The following is a 16,374-nucleotide window of genomic DNA, read 5'->3' as shown; positions in this document are numbered from 1 at the left end:
AGAAAGCATATTCAGGGGCGCCTTTGGATGGCCTATTGGCAAATGATGATGGCTTGAGACAAGCCTCTTCTGACGATGTCAGGGGACTTAAGCTGTCGATGACTCAGCAGGTGCTTGAGTTGTTGAGCCTGGCTTACGACCAGAAACGACATATCTGGCAGAGTGATATTAGCAATAGCGCTCAGAGCAACTATGATAGAGAAATTTGGTCTCAATGAGATAACCTACACAGGCCACCAAACATGGATTCTCGGATCACGCATCTCCTTCCTCGCTTGTGAACACAAAACAAGGACCTCCTCCTTTGACCAGCCCTTGATGTTGGTCAAAATCCCAAGAGCCGCTGTCTCGAGGAAGTAGTCGAGGTTCGCCAGACCCCATCCACCAATGTCCTTCATCGTTCTGTCTCGCGGCCAAGTGTTGGTCGGCCATTTGTAGATAGTCTCTCGAACATCTTCGAAACCGCGATCGATCAGAAGCTGCTTCCACTTGAGGGGAAGCTTGAGCGTCCGATTGATCTTTTCCATAGCGTCAACCACCTCATCGGCCCATTGCGCCAAGTAGCTATTCTCGGGTAGAGTGTTGTCATCGGTCCGAGCTTCCATGCAGACATCCTGGGCTTCGAACCAGCCGCCGGGTTCGAGTTGGCTACGTGATTGAAGGTTCGCATATTGTGCATGTGATCAGGCCTGGGGTATTCTGGGATGACTCACTTGTAAATACTATCGACCAGCTTGGCTGGGTCCAGGATACTGCCACTCAAAGTTCTAGAGAAGATGAAGTCGAATTGTTTTGACCATGTCCATGGCTTCTCCAGATCGTCTATCTCGAAAGAGCAGTTGGGAGGCATGCTTGGAGATCATCAGCAGGTATAATCTACATAATGAGTGGCAAATTCGAGAATGGCTTTACTTACAAGTCAGGTTGCACTGGGCTGATGTCCACTCCAATGACTTCAGACTCGGGATGCTCCTCCGCTACTTTACCATCAATTGGGGCCAATGGGGCCTAGCTCATGTGTGTACTGACCGTATTCAAGAGCCCATATTCCCGTTCCCGTTCCGAGATCAAGGACTCTTTTAGCCCCGTAAGACTTTGGACAAGTGCAAAGACGTCCTCTAAACGTTCTCATAAAGAGTTCGTGCTGTAAATCTAATCGCTCTTGTTCGACCTAATGATGTCTCGTCAGCCATCTCAAAGACACCCAGACTATCGTACATCATGGCGATCTTAGCTAACATTGTCGTGGGGAAAGTAGTATTCTGCCTATGTATCAGCTAAGAACCAATCTCGTGGCCGTTAGGTACACGAACTGCCTCGGGAATGAGAGTGGTATAGACGTCCGTTTTCATCTTCAAAATTGAGGATAGACGAGCGAATGGACGTGAGAGAATCGCGGATTGACTAATAGCACATGGTGTGGTGAGCACAAATGGTATCCCATAATACCTCGAAATGAGATCCTGTCGCGATCCGAGGTGTCTCATCTTAGATGGCTGTGATATGTATTGTATAACGTACAACATTGATGGCGGAGTCTGTTTCTCCTTCATCAGCATCCTAATCACGGCATCACAAGTTAGCAAAGGGCTGCCCGTTCTGTCCGGCTTAGGGCTCGCTTTTTAGATCAAAGCGTACAATGATACCTGTTGCCGGGTTCACGCCTTCCTCAGGATGAGATGGGGAAGCCGCGACTCCAGCCGCTAGAGGTGAGCGCGTCTCGTCTCCCGGAGTGGCCATCTATCAGAAAATTAATAAGTAGGCGTCGGTGAGGGGTTTGATGTGAAAAACCGTGGGGTTACAGATTAGATCGTCTGAGGTCTAGGTATTTAATCCACCGAAGCTCAACCCCAACCTCCAAGGACCAGGGGCCACGCGCGACCCCCGTTCCCCCTTCAAACCCACACTGCGGACACCGGGCGGTGCATCAGTGTGCATGGATCAGAGGTTGGCATTCTGAGGACTTCGACCGACTTATCCCAAACGAACCTCGGGCTGTGGAGAATCCTCAGCGGCCAAGATTGGAGTTGGGTTCGGAGACGAATGAACTCCGTAGGCTAGCGATAACTGCCAAGGGACTTGACACGTGCCATCCCTCATGGGGTTCACGACCAGTGGGCATTTCTCCCTGCGATGGACCTCTGAGAGGAGCGATAGCAGACTAGGTCCCCGGGCGTGTCGGTGTATAGTGTCCCGTGAACCGGGTACTATCATGCCACTTGAGCTCCCCTTCCCTGGAAAATTGCGTGCAGGATTTCTTGCAAATCGTTGGCGGTGATCGTCGCTGATAAAGATTATGACGCATGATTTGACGGCAGCATCAGCAACGTTACAGGGCTCAACGTTTCCTTCCCTTGTCTCCATTGAATCCTGGTAACGTGCTCATTTCGCGTCGCTGAAGGGTTGCTCGGACGAGATGATTGAGTTCTCTTCTCATCTGCAACCTCGTCCTCGAGATGGGGCTTGTCTGCGTGATAAAGAGGGGGATACTGCGGATAGTACCTTGGGCCCTCAGTCATTAGGGTCCCCAGCCAATGAAAATTCAAAAAAAAAAAAAAATCGGCACCGAAACTTTTTGGGTTACAGTACATGCACTTCCGTGCGACTGATGCGCGGACATCATACCTGTTGTGATCTTACGATGGACCTTCCATTGTCCAAACATTCACTTTCCAACAGTCGGTGAGCCAACTCAACTCTAATAGGGGGACGGGCCAACGTCAGACCTGTAGTCCTTGTCTACCAGCGAAAACGGACGCAATGTCAGCCATAAGCCGAAGTTTTAAGGAGTTGTCTGTGCTACTGCCAGAGCCGAGGGGCCGGGCCGTGCTGTAAGCCGCTGTGAACGGCTGATCCAATGGTTTTGACCTGCTTTAACCGGGGTTCCGAAAACTTCGGACTACGAATACCTCAATTGTTCATTACATTGAAGACCCGAGAATACGATCGCTTAGCTATTGTAATAGACAACTAAGCCTGGTTGCCACGAGATGTACTTTATTTCTTTCTTTTTTGAGCAAAGTAAATGTGCCCTAACACATGGCGAAGCGAGAGTAAAGAGATCTACCCCGTACTATTGTCCTGTAGATAGTCTCTTCTCAAAGCACTGCGCGAGTCTTGGAGCCCTTGACCTTTGAGTATATCTCATCTTCGAAGGCCTTGATGTATGGCCGGACTCCTTCCTCTGCCGCAGGGAGCATCTGCGTCGCAAAGAAGCCACAAAGCCCAGCTTGGCGATCGATCCACTGCCAAAAGTCAGAAAAGTGTCTCCGCGAACCAAGTGCGAGGGAGAAGACTTACCCAAAAAACGTTTGACGCGCCACTCCACATCAGAGTCCCGTTCCGGCGGTAAGGGTGACTGTGTCCATCTACAAGCAGACCTCCAAGACCCCAGTCATACTCGCCTGTGACAGGGAAATGCCCGACTGCCCACTCCGGCTTTTCCATTGCCTTCAACAGACTATTCTTAGACCCTGACGATAGCTGGGGCTTGAACATCTCGGCAGTCATTATTGGGCTTAGCAGCTTTCCGTCGTCGATCAACAGTGAGTGCAACACTCGCATGACATCTATAGCCGAGCCGTAGGACCCTTGTCCACCAAGACAGTCGGTGACTCCTTGGTTCAACTCCCTCCCGCGATGAAGAATAATCTTCCCTGTGTCCCTGTCACGGGTGTTCATCCCCCACAGTTTGGATCTCACGGAATCGACGTTGAATGTGAAACTCAATGCACCAACCGGGTCCCAGATATTTTCCCGCATGTACTGCTCAAGCGACGTCCCAGACACATTCTCAATTAGCTTCCCCGTCCAATCTGAGCTGCAACTGTAGGCCCAGTCTTCTCCTGGCTCGTAGTTCAAGGGGTACCCGAAGCGCTCTTCGACGGTGTTCCCGCGCGTTGGTTTGAGACCATGAAAAGACTGCCACTCACGCGTCGCGTCGCTGAGGAAGTCGTAGCTGTTGCCGGCGCTATGCGTGAGAAGGTGACGCAGGGTGATGGGCTTCTTGCGCTGTACTTCGATGGGCTTGCCGGACTCCGTGAAGCCAGTCAGAACGGGCTTCTGTGCTAGTGTCGATACATGTTTCGATACATCCCCGTCGAGGGTTAGGATACCACGCTCTACGAGCTGCAAGGCAGCGATCGTCGTGAAGAGCTTCGTGACTGAAGCAAGGGTGAGGATGTTGTCATCTGACAGCGGTGTTGAGCTTTTCAACTCATCTCCGAAGATGTGCGAATACTGGAAGTTGCCTGTCCAGCTGGATTAGTCCGGCGGAGGAACATGAATCGAAGCCAATGTGTAAGGAACTAGAAGCTAGCTTACTGGACTTATCTTGGGCATGAAGCATGATACCGGGGATATCACGATTCCTCACAGCGGCGTCGATACGATCTTCGAAAGAGCCCATGTTTGAGAACTTGAGCAAATGCTTTGTCTATAGTTCTTACCGTGTAAACAGAAGCCTCGGTGAGAGACAAGAAAGTCTGAAACTTTAAATGTGCTGAAACAATTGGATGGGACTTGGGGACGGGCAAGCAACTTTCATTAGTCATCCGAGGTTAATGCCGATCCCCCGCAGGTGCATGACAACATCCCGAGGTAACGACGATCTCGAGCAAGACCCGCCGCAAGAGGGCAATAATTCTGCGGAGAAAAAGAAAACGTCAAATTTCAGCCCCCAGCCATGATTTCAAATTTCTTAACTATTCCCTGTCAGAATGTATAAAAACTAATTTTGGATTTTCATTGGTGAAAACGCTGCTGTCAATTAACCTCGCGGGTGCGAGCTTTGATGCCAAACTTTGAACATGACATGGGGGGAACAACATTGTCACATGGCGTGTTCGAGTAGCTTAGGCTTCAAAGGATGCTCAGTTGATTCTACACTATGACAAAGTCTTGGAAGTGTAGGTAGCCTTCAAAATTCTCCACAGCATACTCTTTTCCCTCAGCGTTAACTCCGACTTGCTCGACCTCTAGGTTGTCCGCGAGACCGTCAATCGGCTTCAAAAGCTCGCCATCCATGATGCCGTGCACATAGCAATCGCCAATGATCTGGAATTCGTCTCTGACACACGATCCAGTACTATTGGGGAGTTTTCGCAAGACGAACGGTGTTCTGAATCCCTCAAGGAGAACCACATAATCCTCAACCTGGGCATTCCACGGAACAGTGCCGATGTAATGGTGATCTAAAGACTTTGTGTTGTATAACGGCCTGTCGCGTTTCTCTCCCAAGATAGTCGCATCTTGTGCAATGTCTTCTTCCTTCTTGTGACCTCTTGTGCCGATCGTGGCAAATCTGCGACCACGTTGAGCCTCTTGGAAAGGGATGGTGAAAGGAACCATGCGTTTCTGGAGATCTGCCTCGACATCGACATCAAAGTCAAGCAGCCATTTGAATATTGCCGTCTGATGAACGCGAATGCCTGGTGCGTCCTCCTCATTCTCTTCGTTCGGCCCTTGGGCATAGAAGCGCCGGAAGGCGTCCACACCTGCGAAAAATTCTTTCGATATCGTTGTTGGCGCGGGAGACTTGGAATCGTCGCCGTTCTTGTTGGTGGCGAGGAGACTGGAAACTTCGTTTTCTACCTCCTCTCCCTTTTTTCTTGGCCCGATTCTTTCGCCTCGCCATGATCGATCCATCGCCAGGGTTCTTACAAGCGCGTCATCGAGGCCCTCATCGGTATACCGCTCTTTGAAGTCGTCTTGAACCGTCACAGTCGCAAAGGTAAGAATGAAGTTCCGAGAATCTTCATCGTTAAATGCGGGGATCTCGAGATCTGGTGCACTCTCAAAACTGTTGAACGTATCGTCGGTTTTGTTGTGGATGTAATATTTCCACGATGGCCCCACGAAATTGAGTCGATCCAGAATCATCCCTCGGATAGTCATTCTCGGAGCTTCTCCCGAGCTCGAGACTGATATTTTGGACGACGTATTCGGCATACAGTGATAAAGCTGGGTCGACAAAGTCGAACGCGACTGAACCGTCCAATCAGGCACCCAGGAAGGAAGATTTGTGATGCCTTGATCGATGCCCGCGTGGTGCAGGAGGTCGACGACGTGACCAGCTTCAATCATAATTCTGGCAACCTCAGTGAAGACCTTTTCTGGCGTATTGTTAGACGAGTAGTTGGGAATAATGGACTGAGCGACAGGGTCGTCAGTGAGTCCAAGAAGGCCATAGACCTTGTCTCTCGCATCCGTCGCCAAGTTATTTCTCGTCAAACAAAGTAACTCGAGGAGATTTAGAGGAGGACCCCTTTGCGCAGTCTCCTCCTCCACCTTTTCTGCATCGCCAACTGTTTGAGATGTCCCAAACCCTTGTCTGCGCCCCCGTAGCACTTTGAATGAGCTCACGGGGCTCAGGTGGATAATCATACTGAAAACTTCAGCGTACATGCCGATTCGAAGTGGCCTTGGAAGACCATGACGCCTTGCGAGGTCCCAGAAATCTGTGATTGCTTCCAAGCTGATCGCTGCTTCACCGTAAAGCACGACGACCTTTGGTGCCAGAATAACCTCCTGCAAGACCCAAGTGCGGAAGTACCAGTCGGTCACCCAGAAACGAATCAACTTGTTCCATATCTCCCGGCCCTCTTCCGTTTCCGTCTCTGGGAGACCAACCTTGTCCCATTCCCTGTCAGACATCACGGTGTCTCGGCGCTGGTCTTCCCAGATACGAGTCATGAACGTCATGATACTGATGGCACCTTGGACGCCTTCGGAGCCGTAGGCATCATCAACAGGCTCTAGGGTAAAGTCTGACAGCCCATATAGTTTCTTAGACTCTGCCGAATGTTCATCCTGGACCAAGTCTTCCGTGCAGAAACTCATCATATCCTGAACTCCCAGACCTCCCATACGGTCTTCCAACGTGGTTTCCTTCGTGCTGTCTTCGTCTTCATCCTTACGGCGCTCATATTGGTAGTGACCAGGGTGAGCAAGAACCAGCTTTGCTCCTTTATAGATGCTGCCCATGAGTAGAACCTGTTGACTTCGTTCTACGATGTTGTCTTGGTTAATGCAAATACCGTCTGCCCAGAACCATGTGGTGGGGTGTCTGTTGAGGCAAGTTCGCAGCGCATGGTACAGATTCTGCGTTACCGAAACCATCTTCCCGTTGCAATTCACCGCGAGAAGTCGTTCGGGATTTCCCCAAACATACGAGAGACAAAAATATGGGGGAGCATCGGCCAGACAAAAGTTTTCGACCTGCAGGTCGCGTATGACACCTTCCTCGTCAGCAGCACCCAGTCTCAAAAGACGAATTTGTTTGAGCTTTGGGTCCAAGGGTTCATACTCGAAGGGTATCTCTGTGTCGTCGAATGCGACGTCTGGTCTATGCAATTCTGCGTTGGGCTCGTGCATTTGCTCAACTCCTGGCGCCTGGGTATTATCTAGTTTTCCGGCGTATGAAAACGTGACAGCTGGATCGGAGCGAATTTCGAATGGTGATGTACTAAGTGATACCGTGGCAGGATCGAGACCGGTTTTGTGGGCTAGGTAAACCCGCAGTGCCTCCGATGACCCAGCGGCTAGCTGGTCAATAGCAATTTGCAGCTCATAGCCGTCAGGGTCGTCGTACACATTGTCTGTCGGAGATTGAGAATGAGACATGTTGAAAGGAAATCGCTTGGTGTCTGTCGATTGAAGTAGAACAATTGACTACCTTTTGTTGACATGATCCTAAAGGACTTATGTTGAGGAGACACTGGTTTTTCTATCATGTTACTGCAACTAAGTGCTAGGCAACAGCTTAGCTCGGCTGTGGAGGCGGAGTCGCTAGTAGCGAGTGTGTTGTCGACAAATCATCCTCAAGCACGGTTCGCCAGCCCTTACCAGAAGGATCACCTGACATAAGCGCAGGTGTAATAATTGACTTCGGGCTCTTCAATGCAGCTCATATTTTGGAATGAAAGGGCTACGGGGCCACACAAGACGCTACGTGTTTTCGGGATGAAAGACTGTGGCCAAAATGTTCCATGTGCCTTTGCCTGGTATTGTGTGTTAGACGGGACACGAGAAACAAGGTAATACTCGAGTTACTTACGGATACACTGATAGCCAACTCGACAACCAGGGCACTCGGGGATAGCAGCTTATCGGTACAAAAAAAGCATGAGTCTGTAAAATCAGGTACTTGGAGGTGTAATTGTGAACACAAGTGCAAGTGAATTTCCCTCTAGCATCTCTACTTCACTCGATACAGTAGATAGGTGGGTGTATCCGTAGACGTTGACATCAATCGACGAGAGGTTACCCTATTCGCATTGAAGAAAAGCAATAAATTGAGGGGGTTTGCCGGTGCTTCAGGTTCTTGGGCATCAGGATAGTGTTCACTGATAAGGCTCTATTACTTTATCAGTTGGCCTATGAACAAGCCTTCGCCGCATACTTGACAACATGGACCTCTAGGCAAGTTACCCGCCTGTCCGGTTCTCCCGGATACGCCTCCAGACCCCAGCAAAAGTTCGCTGCACAAAGATAGTGTGCGTGTACGCACAGAGCACGCGACTGAACAATGAGCAACGCAAATGAGAAAGAAGAGAACTGCACTCGACAGCCCACCGCGTTGACGACATCACGGGCCAAGACTACAGCTTTTATAGTGCTTGGCTCTTGGCGGGCCCGAACTTCCCCTCACCTCCACCGTCGACCTTCCCGATCCGACCTTCGGTTCGTGCGTCTGCTCCAGCTGATGGCGGCCGATTGGGCGCCGAAGTCTCGGCGGTCCGGGATGGGCATGCAAACTATCGTGTTTTTCGCTCCGCGGCGGCACTCTGGTTGCGCCGCGCCTGACCGCAACACTACCATATGGGAGAATGGCCTGTGGCATTAATGAGTGTTGCGCGATAAAAAGGGGAGCGCCGCCGGTCTGGGCTGGATGTTTCCGTTTCTTACGATTTACATGTAGCCTTCGCTGCATCCAGATCCGACTCACCAGACTGCAGCTATGAAGTTCTCCAAGTCGGCCGCGACTTTACTGTCGCTGGTCTCTAGCACTGTGGCAACGAACACGACATGCCGGCCCAAGATTGACTCGGAGAAGCTCCAGGCTGATCTCACGACCGAGAAGTAAGAGCATGGTGATTTTATACAGTGATTTATGTGCGGTCAATTGGCACAATTGGCTAACGAATGTTGCGACACAGCTTGATGGCCAACCTGGAGGCTCTGAACGAAATCGCCTTCGCCAATGGTGGAAATCGTGCGTTTGGTCTCCCTGGATATGCTGCGTCGGTCGATTATGTATGGGATCGCATCTCTGTAATCCCAGCCACGAAAGCGTGGAAACAAGACTTTCCCGCCACGTTTGGCCAGGTCACGTCGATCGACTTTAACGTTGACGGCGAGTCGATCTACGTCTTTGGCTTGACCTACTCTCCATCCACGAGCGCGGAAGGTATCACGGCAGAAATTGTTCTTGGGCCCGACGGCGCTGCCGCCTGCGATGCTGCTAATTACGAGGGATTGAATGTGCAGGACAAGATCGTGCTCGTGCAGAGATTCAGATGCCCGACTGGCGGCACTCTTGCTGGAAGAGTCCGTCCCGCTGCCGCCGCTGGCGCTGCTGCTGTCATTGTCTATCACGATATCACCACCAACGCGACGGCTGGTTCCCTCAGTGCGCCCGACCCCGAGGGCTTCGTGCCGGCCGGTTTCATCAATCTGGCGGACGGGCTGAAGATCAAGGAGCGTCTTGATGCTGGGGAAACTGTTCAGGCACACTTCCAGCAGACTCAAATCGTTGAGGAGCGTATCACTCAGAACGTCTTCGTTGAGACCGAAGAAGGTGACCCTCATAATGTTGTTATGGTGAGCATGAGGACGATCAACCGCTGATATCTGGAGTTAACATGTCCCTTAGCTCGGTGCTCATCTGGACAGTGTCCAAGCTGGACCAGGCATCAATGATGACGGTAGGCCATGCTCCGCCTATGATCACGATGACACTTGCTCACATCCACATAGGCTCAGGCACCAGCCTGCTTCTCGAGCTCTTCCTTGCCATGACGCAATACCGAACGAAGAACAAGGTCCGCTTCGCCTGGTGGGGTGCTGAGGAAAACGGCCTTCTCGGTTCCAAATTTTACTGCTCCAACTTGCCCGCATCCGATGTCGATGACCTTCTCGTTTATCTCAACTTCGACATGGTGGCAAAGGGCTTCTTCGGTGTGGCTGATACTGACGGAAGCACCCATGGAAGCGCCGGACCCGCCGGGTCGGATGTTGTCGAGCACATCTATGAGGCGTACTACCAGAGCCAGGGCCTCGAGGTAACTCCCGCCGTCCTGACCAACGGAAGTGATTATGCTTCGTTCTGGCAGATTCTCGGCAAGCCGTTTGGGTTCTTGCACACAGGCACCGCGGTCGCTCAGGACCCGTGCTATCACCAGGCCTGCGATACTATTGAGAATCCTGACCCCAACACGATTACTGTCAATGCTAGAGTAAGTTGTGCTGTTCTTGTGTTGTTTCTACTTTATGTTTCTCTGAATGGGTGTAAATTTGGAGTAATGTTGGGGTGCTAATAATACTTCAGGCTGCTGCTCATATGCTTACGGTCTTGTCCTTGAACGGAACATCGCTTATCCCCAAAGCCGCGGTCAACGCAACGATGCTGACCCATCTACAATCGAGAAGCCTTGAGCCCGACTTGATCCAGATTGAAGAGCTGGAGGCTTTGGGAGAGAGGCATCTTGGATGCGGACATGATGTCTGATCAAGACGTTCGTTCGGCCAGGCCCTTATATACATGTACACCCTATAAATCCAAGGATGAAAGAATTGCATTGACAAGACATTTACCCACGCAGCTTCAGCTTGTGAAGTCTGTCCAGGTCAAAGTTTAATATGAGATGACGAAAATGATTGCTCCAAGAAAGCACCTAATTTCGTTGTAATGATAGACTTATCGCACTGCTGAAGTTCAAGTTGCTTACCTGACTGAATTGTGATGTAGGGCCATACCCGAACGATTCCTGCCGGAAGAGATCGGATGCAGTTCGATATGGTTTACAGTTAATGCATTTGCTAAGACAGTCTTGGTATCCCTACGGCTTCATGTATGGAAACATGTTTTCCATAAGAGTATATGGTTTCCATGAGCCGAATTATCCTTCTTAAATAAGGAAACCTCCCAAGATCACATCCGCAAAAGTAAACAGCCTAATAACTCATCAGCTGGGCAATTTTCAGCGACTAATAAGCTGGGCCGCAACATTCAAATGACGTGATTGTCGACCATGCGATCGTCTCATGCATCATGTCTCAATTCACCCGGCTGTCAGTTTTCCGCGCGGTATTACACATACTCAACTCATTAGTCCGCTAGCATCTCCACGAAGGCAACGCCACTCCGTCGTGGCACTTTTGACGCCCGTCCGATGCATTGCGCCGGGCGTAATGAGCCTTGAACTTAGCTGTAATTCAGGTGTCACGCCTAGCCGGTATTTATGCACTCGCGCGCGTTTGGCAGACATCTGATCTAAATATTATCCAAGACTCCGACGCAGCTTTGTAAAATGCTGAGTAAACTCATTGCGTCCAATGATCTACGCAGCTCAAAGAATACGAGCTGCCTCTTATGATTGGCTCGGTCGTTCGTCGCCCAATTGAAACCTTCCTTGGCCCTAGAGTTTACAGGGGAGCCCAGAGACCGCAGTGCAGGGCCAAGAAACGGTCATACTTGATGCCGCCGGGGATTTCCGTCAGCCTTCGACGGGCTGAGCACTTACTATCGTGGAGTTCTTCCTCCTAAGTTCAAGCAAGCACGTACATTGTCCATCTTCACTTTCTGTCAATTTCCAGTCAGCTTGCATGATCAGAAAGCCGAGGCCTCCCCTTTGAGAAGAACGCCACTCGTTAAATGAAAGTTGGCCCTCATGTTCCCAGGGCTCCTCATAAATACAAGGCTCCCGCTGTCAGAAACAACCTTCAAACGACGCATCGAAGGATGAAAGTCAGAGAAGAGCAAGCCTAAGAACTCCATCCAATCATGAATCACCCTTTGTTCACTCAAGCCATGCAACAAGGGCAACAAGATTCAGCTTACATCGGGGAAGTTCGACAAAGCCGCATCCTACCGCTGCTCCCACGCCCTAGCACCGTCCAAACTACCAATCAAGACTTCAAGCTCGCAGTTGAAGATCCCGGCGACGCTTCCCATCCTAAAAGGAAGCGTGCTAGTCGTCCTAAGGTCCGATCTGGCTGCATCACCTGCAAGATCCGGCGGGTCAAGTGCGATGAGCGCAAACCTACGTGTTTCCGATGCGAAAAAGCGGACGTGGAGTGCGATGGGTACACAAAGGAGGACGCCGACTCCAAGAGAAGCGCCGAGCAGCAGAGGTTGATCGTCGCGGCCCAGGAAGCGCAAGCGAGCCGGCAGCTACTTCCGCGGCCGAACGAGTCGGGGCCAGGCACCTCCGGTCTTGAATCTTCGGCTCCTAAATCCATTCCCCCGCCGCTTTACCCTTCGACTTTGCGGGTTCAACAGGGGGATGTTTACTATTACGATCTTTTTCGGCACCGGCTTGTGCGTGACCTTTGGGGGTCGGGCCACTCTGATGCTTGGTCTAGGATCGTGTTGCAGGAGAGCTCGCGAGACCCCTGCGTCCAGGAGTCGCTGTTGGCCATCGGCGCGATCTCTCAAGCCCAGATGCTTGAGGATCTGTCGAAAGATCAGCTGGACGCCATGCCGTCAGCACTCCGCCCTTGGGGCACGAAAATGACTCAACCTGGTGGACTTCTCAACCACCATCACAGGTCGGCTTTAATACATCACGTCAAGGCGGTTTCGATATACAGACAACGGATTCAAGACCCATCATCGACCTCACCACGATCAGTCATCATCATGACGCTGCTGCTCGTAGGATTCGAGTTCATCCAAGGTAACATGAATAACGTCGACACTCTGACCGGTACGGGTATGCGCCTTCTTGAGAACAGGATTTCGCTCACGCAGCGTCCTCCACGTCCTTCAAGCGAGAACAGAAACATCTCGACAGAATCCTCTCAGCCCTTGTCTGCACAGTTACGAAGAGACATGCGTGATGATGAGATGGAGGACATCGAGCACCTCTTACCATGTCTCTCCCTGATGAGCGGGTTCACCCACTTCTTCAACTCGCACCGCACCGCCATGCCAATGATGAACGGTACCCCTATCCTCGAGCTACCTCAACCAGGCGTCACAGTCATCTCCAAACTCGAAGTCTTCTGGGGTCAGTTCTTTACACGCGCAGTCGTACATATCATGCGCTCGCTGCACGACCAGCTCCGATACAAGGAGCGGAACATAACGCAAGCCGCCTTGGAGCAGGCTACGTTTCTGTCATACATACGAATGTGGGACTCAGTCCTGGATGTGTATCTCAAGGACCCTTCTCTCAAAGACAACGCCAGACGAGCCTTGCGAAAGATACAGATCCATCGGCTCTTGATCCACATTGTTATAAGCTGTAGTCTCGACCGAACCGACATGTGCTACGACGCATTCGAGGCGGACTTCAGAGACCTCCTGAACAGGATAGTGACGTATCTTCGCGACCCGGGACCGACCTCAAAAGTCGGCTTCACCTTCACCGAGGGACTCACAACCCCGCTCGCCACCATAGTCGCCAAGTGCCGTAATCACGAGCTGAGAATGCAAGCTGTTCACCTCCTCAACAATATGGCATGGAGAGAGAGCGCTTGGGATGGGAAAGCGCTAGTCATTGGCAAATCGGGCGTGGTGATGCTGGAGGAGAGAGGGATGGATGCTAATGGGTTCATACCTTCTGGGTCCAGATGGGTGTGGATGTCAGGTAAATGGGATCTCGAGAAACGGGAACTCGTCGCCACGTACTTGAGACTGATGCCCAACGAGGACGGTACACCAGTTCATGCGCATCTGGAGCTCGACATGGATAACTTGCTAGATACTTGTAGTATGGTGGGATGTCGTGGGCGGCATGATCCTTTCGAGTGTTATCAAGAGTAATAGAGGAGCTTCCGCTTCGAGGTTGTCTTCATAACTATGTCTTCCCCCTCGATAGAGGATTTGATACGGGTATCTAGCTTGTCAGATCAGATACTGAGGTGAACGATGTAATAGGTACCCTATGGAACTAATAGGCCTCAGACGGGGCGGCCCCATATCCTTTTCCATTAGATGTTGCTTCTCGGCTGACAAAGCATGCCGTCTTGAAGTACTTAAAGAAGGCTGAGAATTCGAGTCTGTTCCCCATTTGATCATGAACTGACAGTCACGCTTGAGAAAAAAATGGATTGAACGTATTGCTAACGCCTTCCTGTAAAGGAATAGTGTCTCACGCGACCGTTGAGCACGCCATGGCCAGCTGCCATATTGTCTTGGCAACTTGGCGAATGCTTAAACATGCAGAGGTGAGAGAGCCAAGCCCAGAGGCTCTCAAGTAACAGCGACTGCAGATGCGCATACTTTCCGTCACATTGATGCACTTCTAAACCCTATGTGCACGCGCAATGAGTTATGCTGATGTTACCATCGTTCAACTGAACCGTTGACTACTTGGACTCCCCAGACTTATTGAGAAACACCTTACGCGAACGACTGTTGCTGCCGTACATATAGACACTACCTGACTGAAGAAACTCGTCCCATAGACAGCAGACGGAGTTAATGCTTCCGCCGTACTGCGTGCTAGCCAAAGAAATAAGCCGACATGTTCATCTTGGGAAGGTGCCGAAGTCTCAGGAGTCAGAGAGCCTGGATTCCACCCCTGTTGCAACCTATCTCACTCTTCCCAATTAGTAACGACAACTGAGGACTTTTGTCAACTCGCAGTAATTACAGGCCGAGAGATAAGTAATCTGTCTCGTTATTCAAGTCCGAAAAACCTCGTTCCCATTCCTTCATGGACACGGTACTAAGACGCCAAGCCTTCTCCACGCCGATCGTCGGCATTGAAATGCAATTACGGATACAGAACTGCGTGATGGGATGATTACTCGTGCCACAGAATGTCCAGTGCACTGTGGCTCCCTCAAGTCCCCATTGTAACCTCAGGGCCCGAACTACCGCAGGGTTTAGTCTAGACCCGGCATATGCCATCGGAATAGGAAGGTCGTCGTGGAGCGCGTCAAGTAAATTGCCAACGACGCTGCTGATTCTGCGTGCCCAGCCGCCTAAAAGTGCCGTGTGCCGTACAAGGGGAAATCACCCATCCTTCGACGAACTTGGGAATAACGATCGACTGCTACGATTGTGCGGGAGAAGAAAAGAAAAGGCTCTGGACGGTTGTCAAAAGTCTCTCAACAGTTTGGATTGCTCGACACGCTCATATAGGAACTTGAGTACTAACGTTCCAATCGGTCTAATGAATCCGCTTCTTTTACCCCGCAGAGAGTGCCATCCTACGGGATATCGATCGACCACATAAGCTTCCCGCCTCCAGCCCTGTCTCAACCCCTGGTGCAATTTCTCTATCAAGGCACATACCCGTGGAGTTTTCTGAGAGGAATACGAACACAGACAGGTAAACATTGGTCGGCTAATTGGACAAGCTGCTTATGCCCCTGCCATACGCGGGTTCTTGCGATTACCATCCCCTTCACAGCCAGAAGGATTGCCACGTATCGATGTCAAAGTCATCTATAACACGTTCACAGAGGTGCGAATAGGCGCCAGGTAGCGTTCCCCACACTCAAAGGAAGCCCACCTCCTTCCTGACCCGGCCAGAGTCTCGCTTCTCTTTGCCTCGAGTCTCAAAGACTAAACGATTCCAGATGCCTATCTCACCTTAGTCTCGAACCGAGACAGGGGTTGCTCACCAGTCGGCGTTCGCCGCCTCCCCGAGGCTCCCGCAAGAGCTGAGCTCGTGTATGATACACTGATATGATTAGATACCGAGACTAGTAAAAGCTAGTTGCCTTTATGGTTGTTTGATTCAAGCTTGATTCCACGTCCCTAGCGCCGTTCTTCACGATATGAGTTGTGGAGTGAGCTCCGGATGCGGCGACATGCCAAGAGCTTTAATGGAACGTCCTTCCCCAGATTGCTTCGCTTCCGGACAGCCCTTCGACCATCTCTCATTAACCACCGTCCCAGCTCAGCAAGGGAACCTGCAGCGAGGTCGATCGAGTTGCCATCTTGGCTATCTTGGCTTTTTTGGCATCCCACATCGTCGTCGCTTCCTGCAAACTGGCCCACGTTCCTTCCTTGCCTTCCTATCCTTGCCAACCTCCGGTAGTCTTGCTGCGTTAGACTCTTCTAACCCCCCCCCCCATTGACAAAAAAGAATGTAGCCACCTGCTCTATCACATTCCCGATCTGTCGCTTCTCCCGTCTTGGCAGACGTCGGCGAGCAGTTGTCAACGATGATGGAGTCTATGAAGCGGAATCCG

General features: G+C 51.1%; 5 protein-coding genes across 5 annotated transcripts; 2 read left to right on the top strand and 3 right to left on the bottom strand.

The window, feature by feature from the left end:
* Window positions 1-87: 87 nt before the first annotated feature.
* On the bottom strand, window positions 88-1,740 carry BDP55DRAFT_560946 (TAM domain methyltransferase; the record flags this gene model as incomplete). The annotated part of the gene is made up of 8 exons (XM_060570035.1): window positions 88-154; window positions 229-648; window positions 714-851; window positions 917-977; window positions 1,030-1,171; window positions 1,314-1,352; window positions 1,522-1,560; window positions 1,639-1,740. The coding sequence occupies 8 exons, from the start codon at window positions 1,738-1,740 to the stop codon at window positions 88-90; spliced, it is 1,008 nt and encodes a 335-aa protein (XP_060425244.1).
* A 1,358-nt stretch (window positions 1,741-3,098) lies between these two features.
* Window positions 3,099-4,408, bottom strand: BDP55DRAFT_561068 (beta-lactamase; the record flags this gene model as incomplete). The annotated part of the gene is made up of 3 exons (XM_060570049.1): window positions 3,099-3,245; window positions 3,301-4,250; window positions 4,324-4,408. The coding sequence occupies 3 exons, from the start codon at window positions 4,406-4,408 to the stop codon at window positions 3,099-3,101; spliced, it is 1,182 nt and encodes a 393-aa protein (XP_060425243.1).
* Window positions 4,409-4,655: 247 nt separating this feature from the next.
* On the bottom strand, window positions 4,656-7,738 carry BDP55DRAFT_676802 (heterokaryon incompatibility protein-domain-containing protein). Its single transcript, XM_060575849.1, has one exon. The coding sequence runs from the start codon at window positions 7,621-7,623 to the stop codon at window positions 4,882-4,884; it is 2,742 nt and encodes a 913-aa protein (XP_060425242.1). The 5' UTR covers window positions 7,624-7,738; the 3' UTR covers window positions 4,656-4,881.
* Window positions 7,739-8,959: 1,221 nt separating this feature from the next.
* Window positions 8,960-10,729, top strand: BDP55DRAFT_636078 (peptidase family M28; the record flags this gene model as incomplete). Its single annotated transcript, XM_060572850.1, has 5 exons — window positions 8,960-9,081; window positions 9,159-9,822; window positions 9,875-9,926; window positions 9,979-10,457; window positions 10,550-10,729. The coding sequence occupies 5 exons, from the start codon at window positions 8,960-8,962 to the stop codon at window positions 10,727-10,729; spliced, it is 1,497 nt and encodes a 498-aa protein (XP_060425241.1).
* Window positions 10,730-11,748: 1,019 nt separating this feature from the next.
* Window positions 11,749-14,248, top strand: BDP55DRAFT_676798 (uncharacterized protein). Its single transcript, XM_060575848.1, has one exon. The coding sequence runs from the start codon at window positions 12,005-12,007 to the stop codon at window positions 13,988-13,990; it is 1,986 nt and encodes a 661-aa protein (XP_060425240.1). The 5' UTR covers window positions 11,749-12,004; the 3' UTR covers window positions 13,991-14,248.
* Window positions 14,249-16,374: the final 2,126 nt, after the last annotated feature.

The sequence above is a fragment of the Colletotrichum godetiae genome, assembly GCF_030913485.1.
Source record: "Colletotrichum godetiae strain CBS 193.32 chromosome Unknown BDP55scaffold_49, whole genome shotgun sequence".
Lineage (NCBI taxonomy): Eukaryota > Fungi > Ascomycota > Sordariomycetes > Glomerellales > Glomerellaceae > Colletotrichum > Colletotrichum godetiae.
Note: the sequence above shows the minus strand (reverse complement) of the source record. Positions and strands in the feature narration are given on the sequence as shown.

Coding starts and splice junctions, on each gene's coding strand:
- BDP55DRAFT_676802 (XM_060575849.1), bottom strand. CDS start 7,623: ATGTCTCATTCTCAATCTCCGACAGACAATGTGTACGACGACCCTGAC.
- BDP55DRAFT_676798 (XM_060575848.1), top strand. CDS start 12,005: ATGAATCACCCTTTGTTCACTCAAGCCATGCAACAAGGGCAACAAGAT.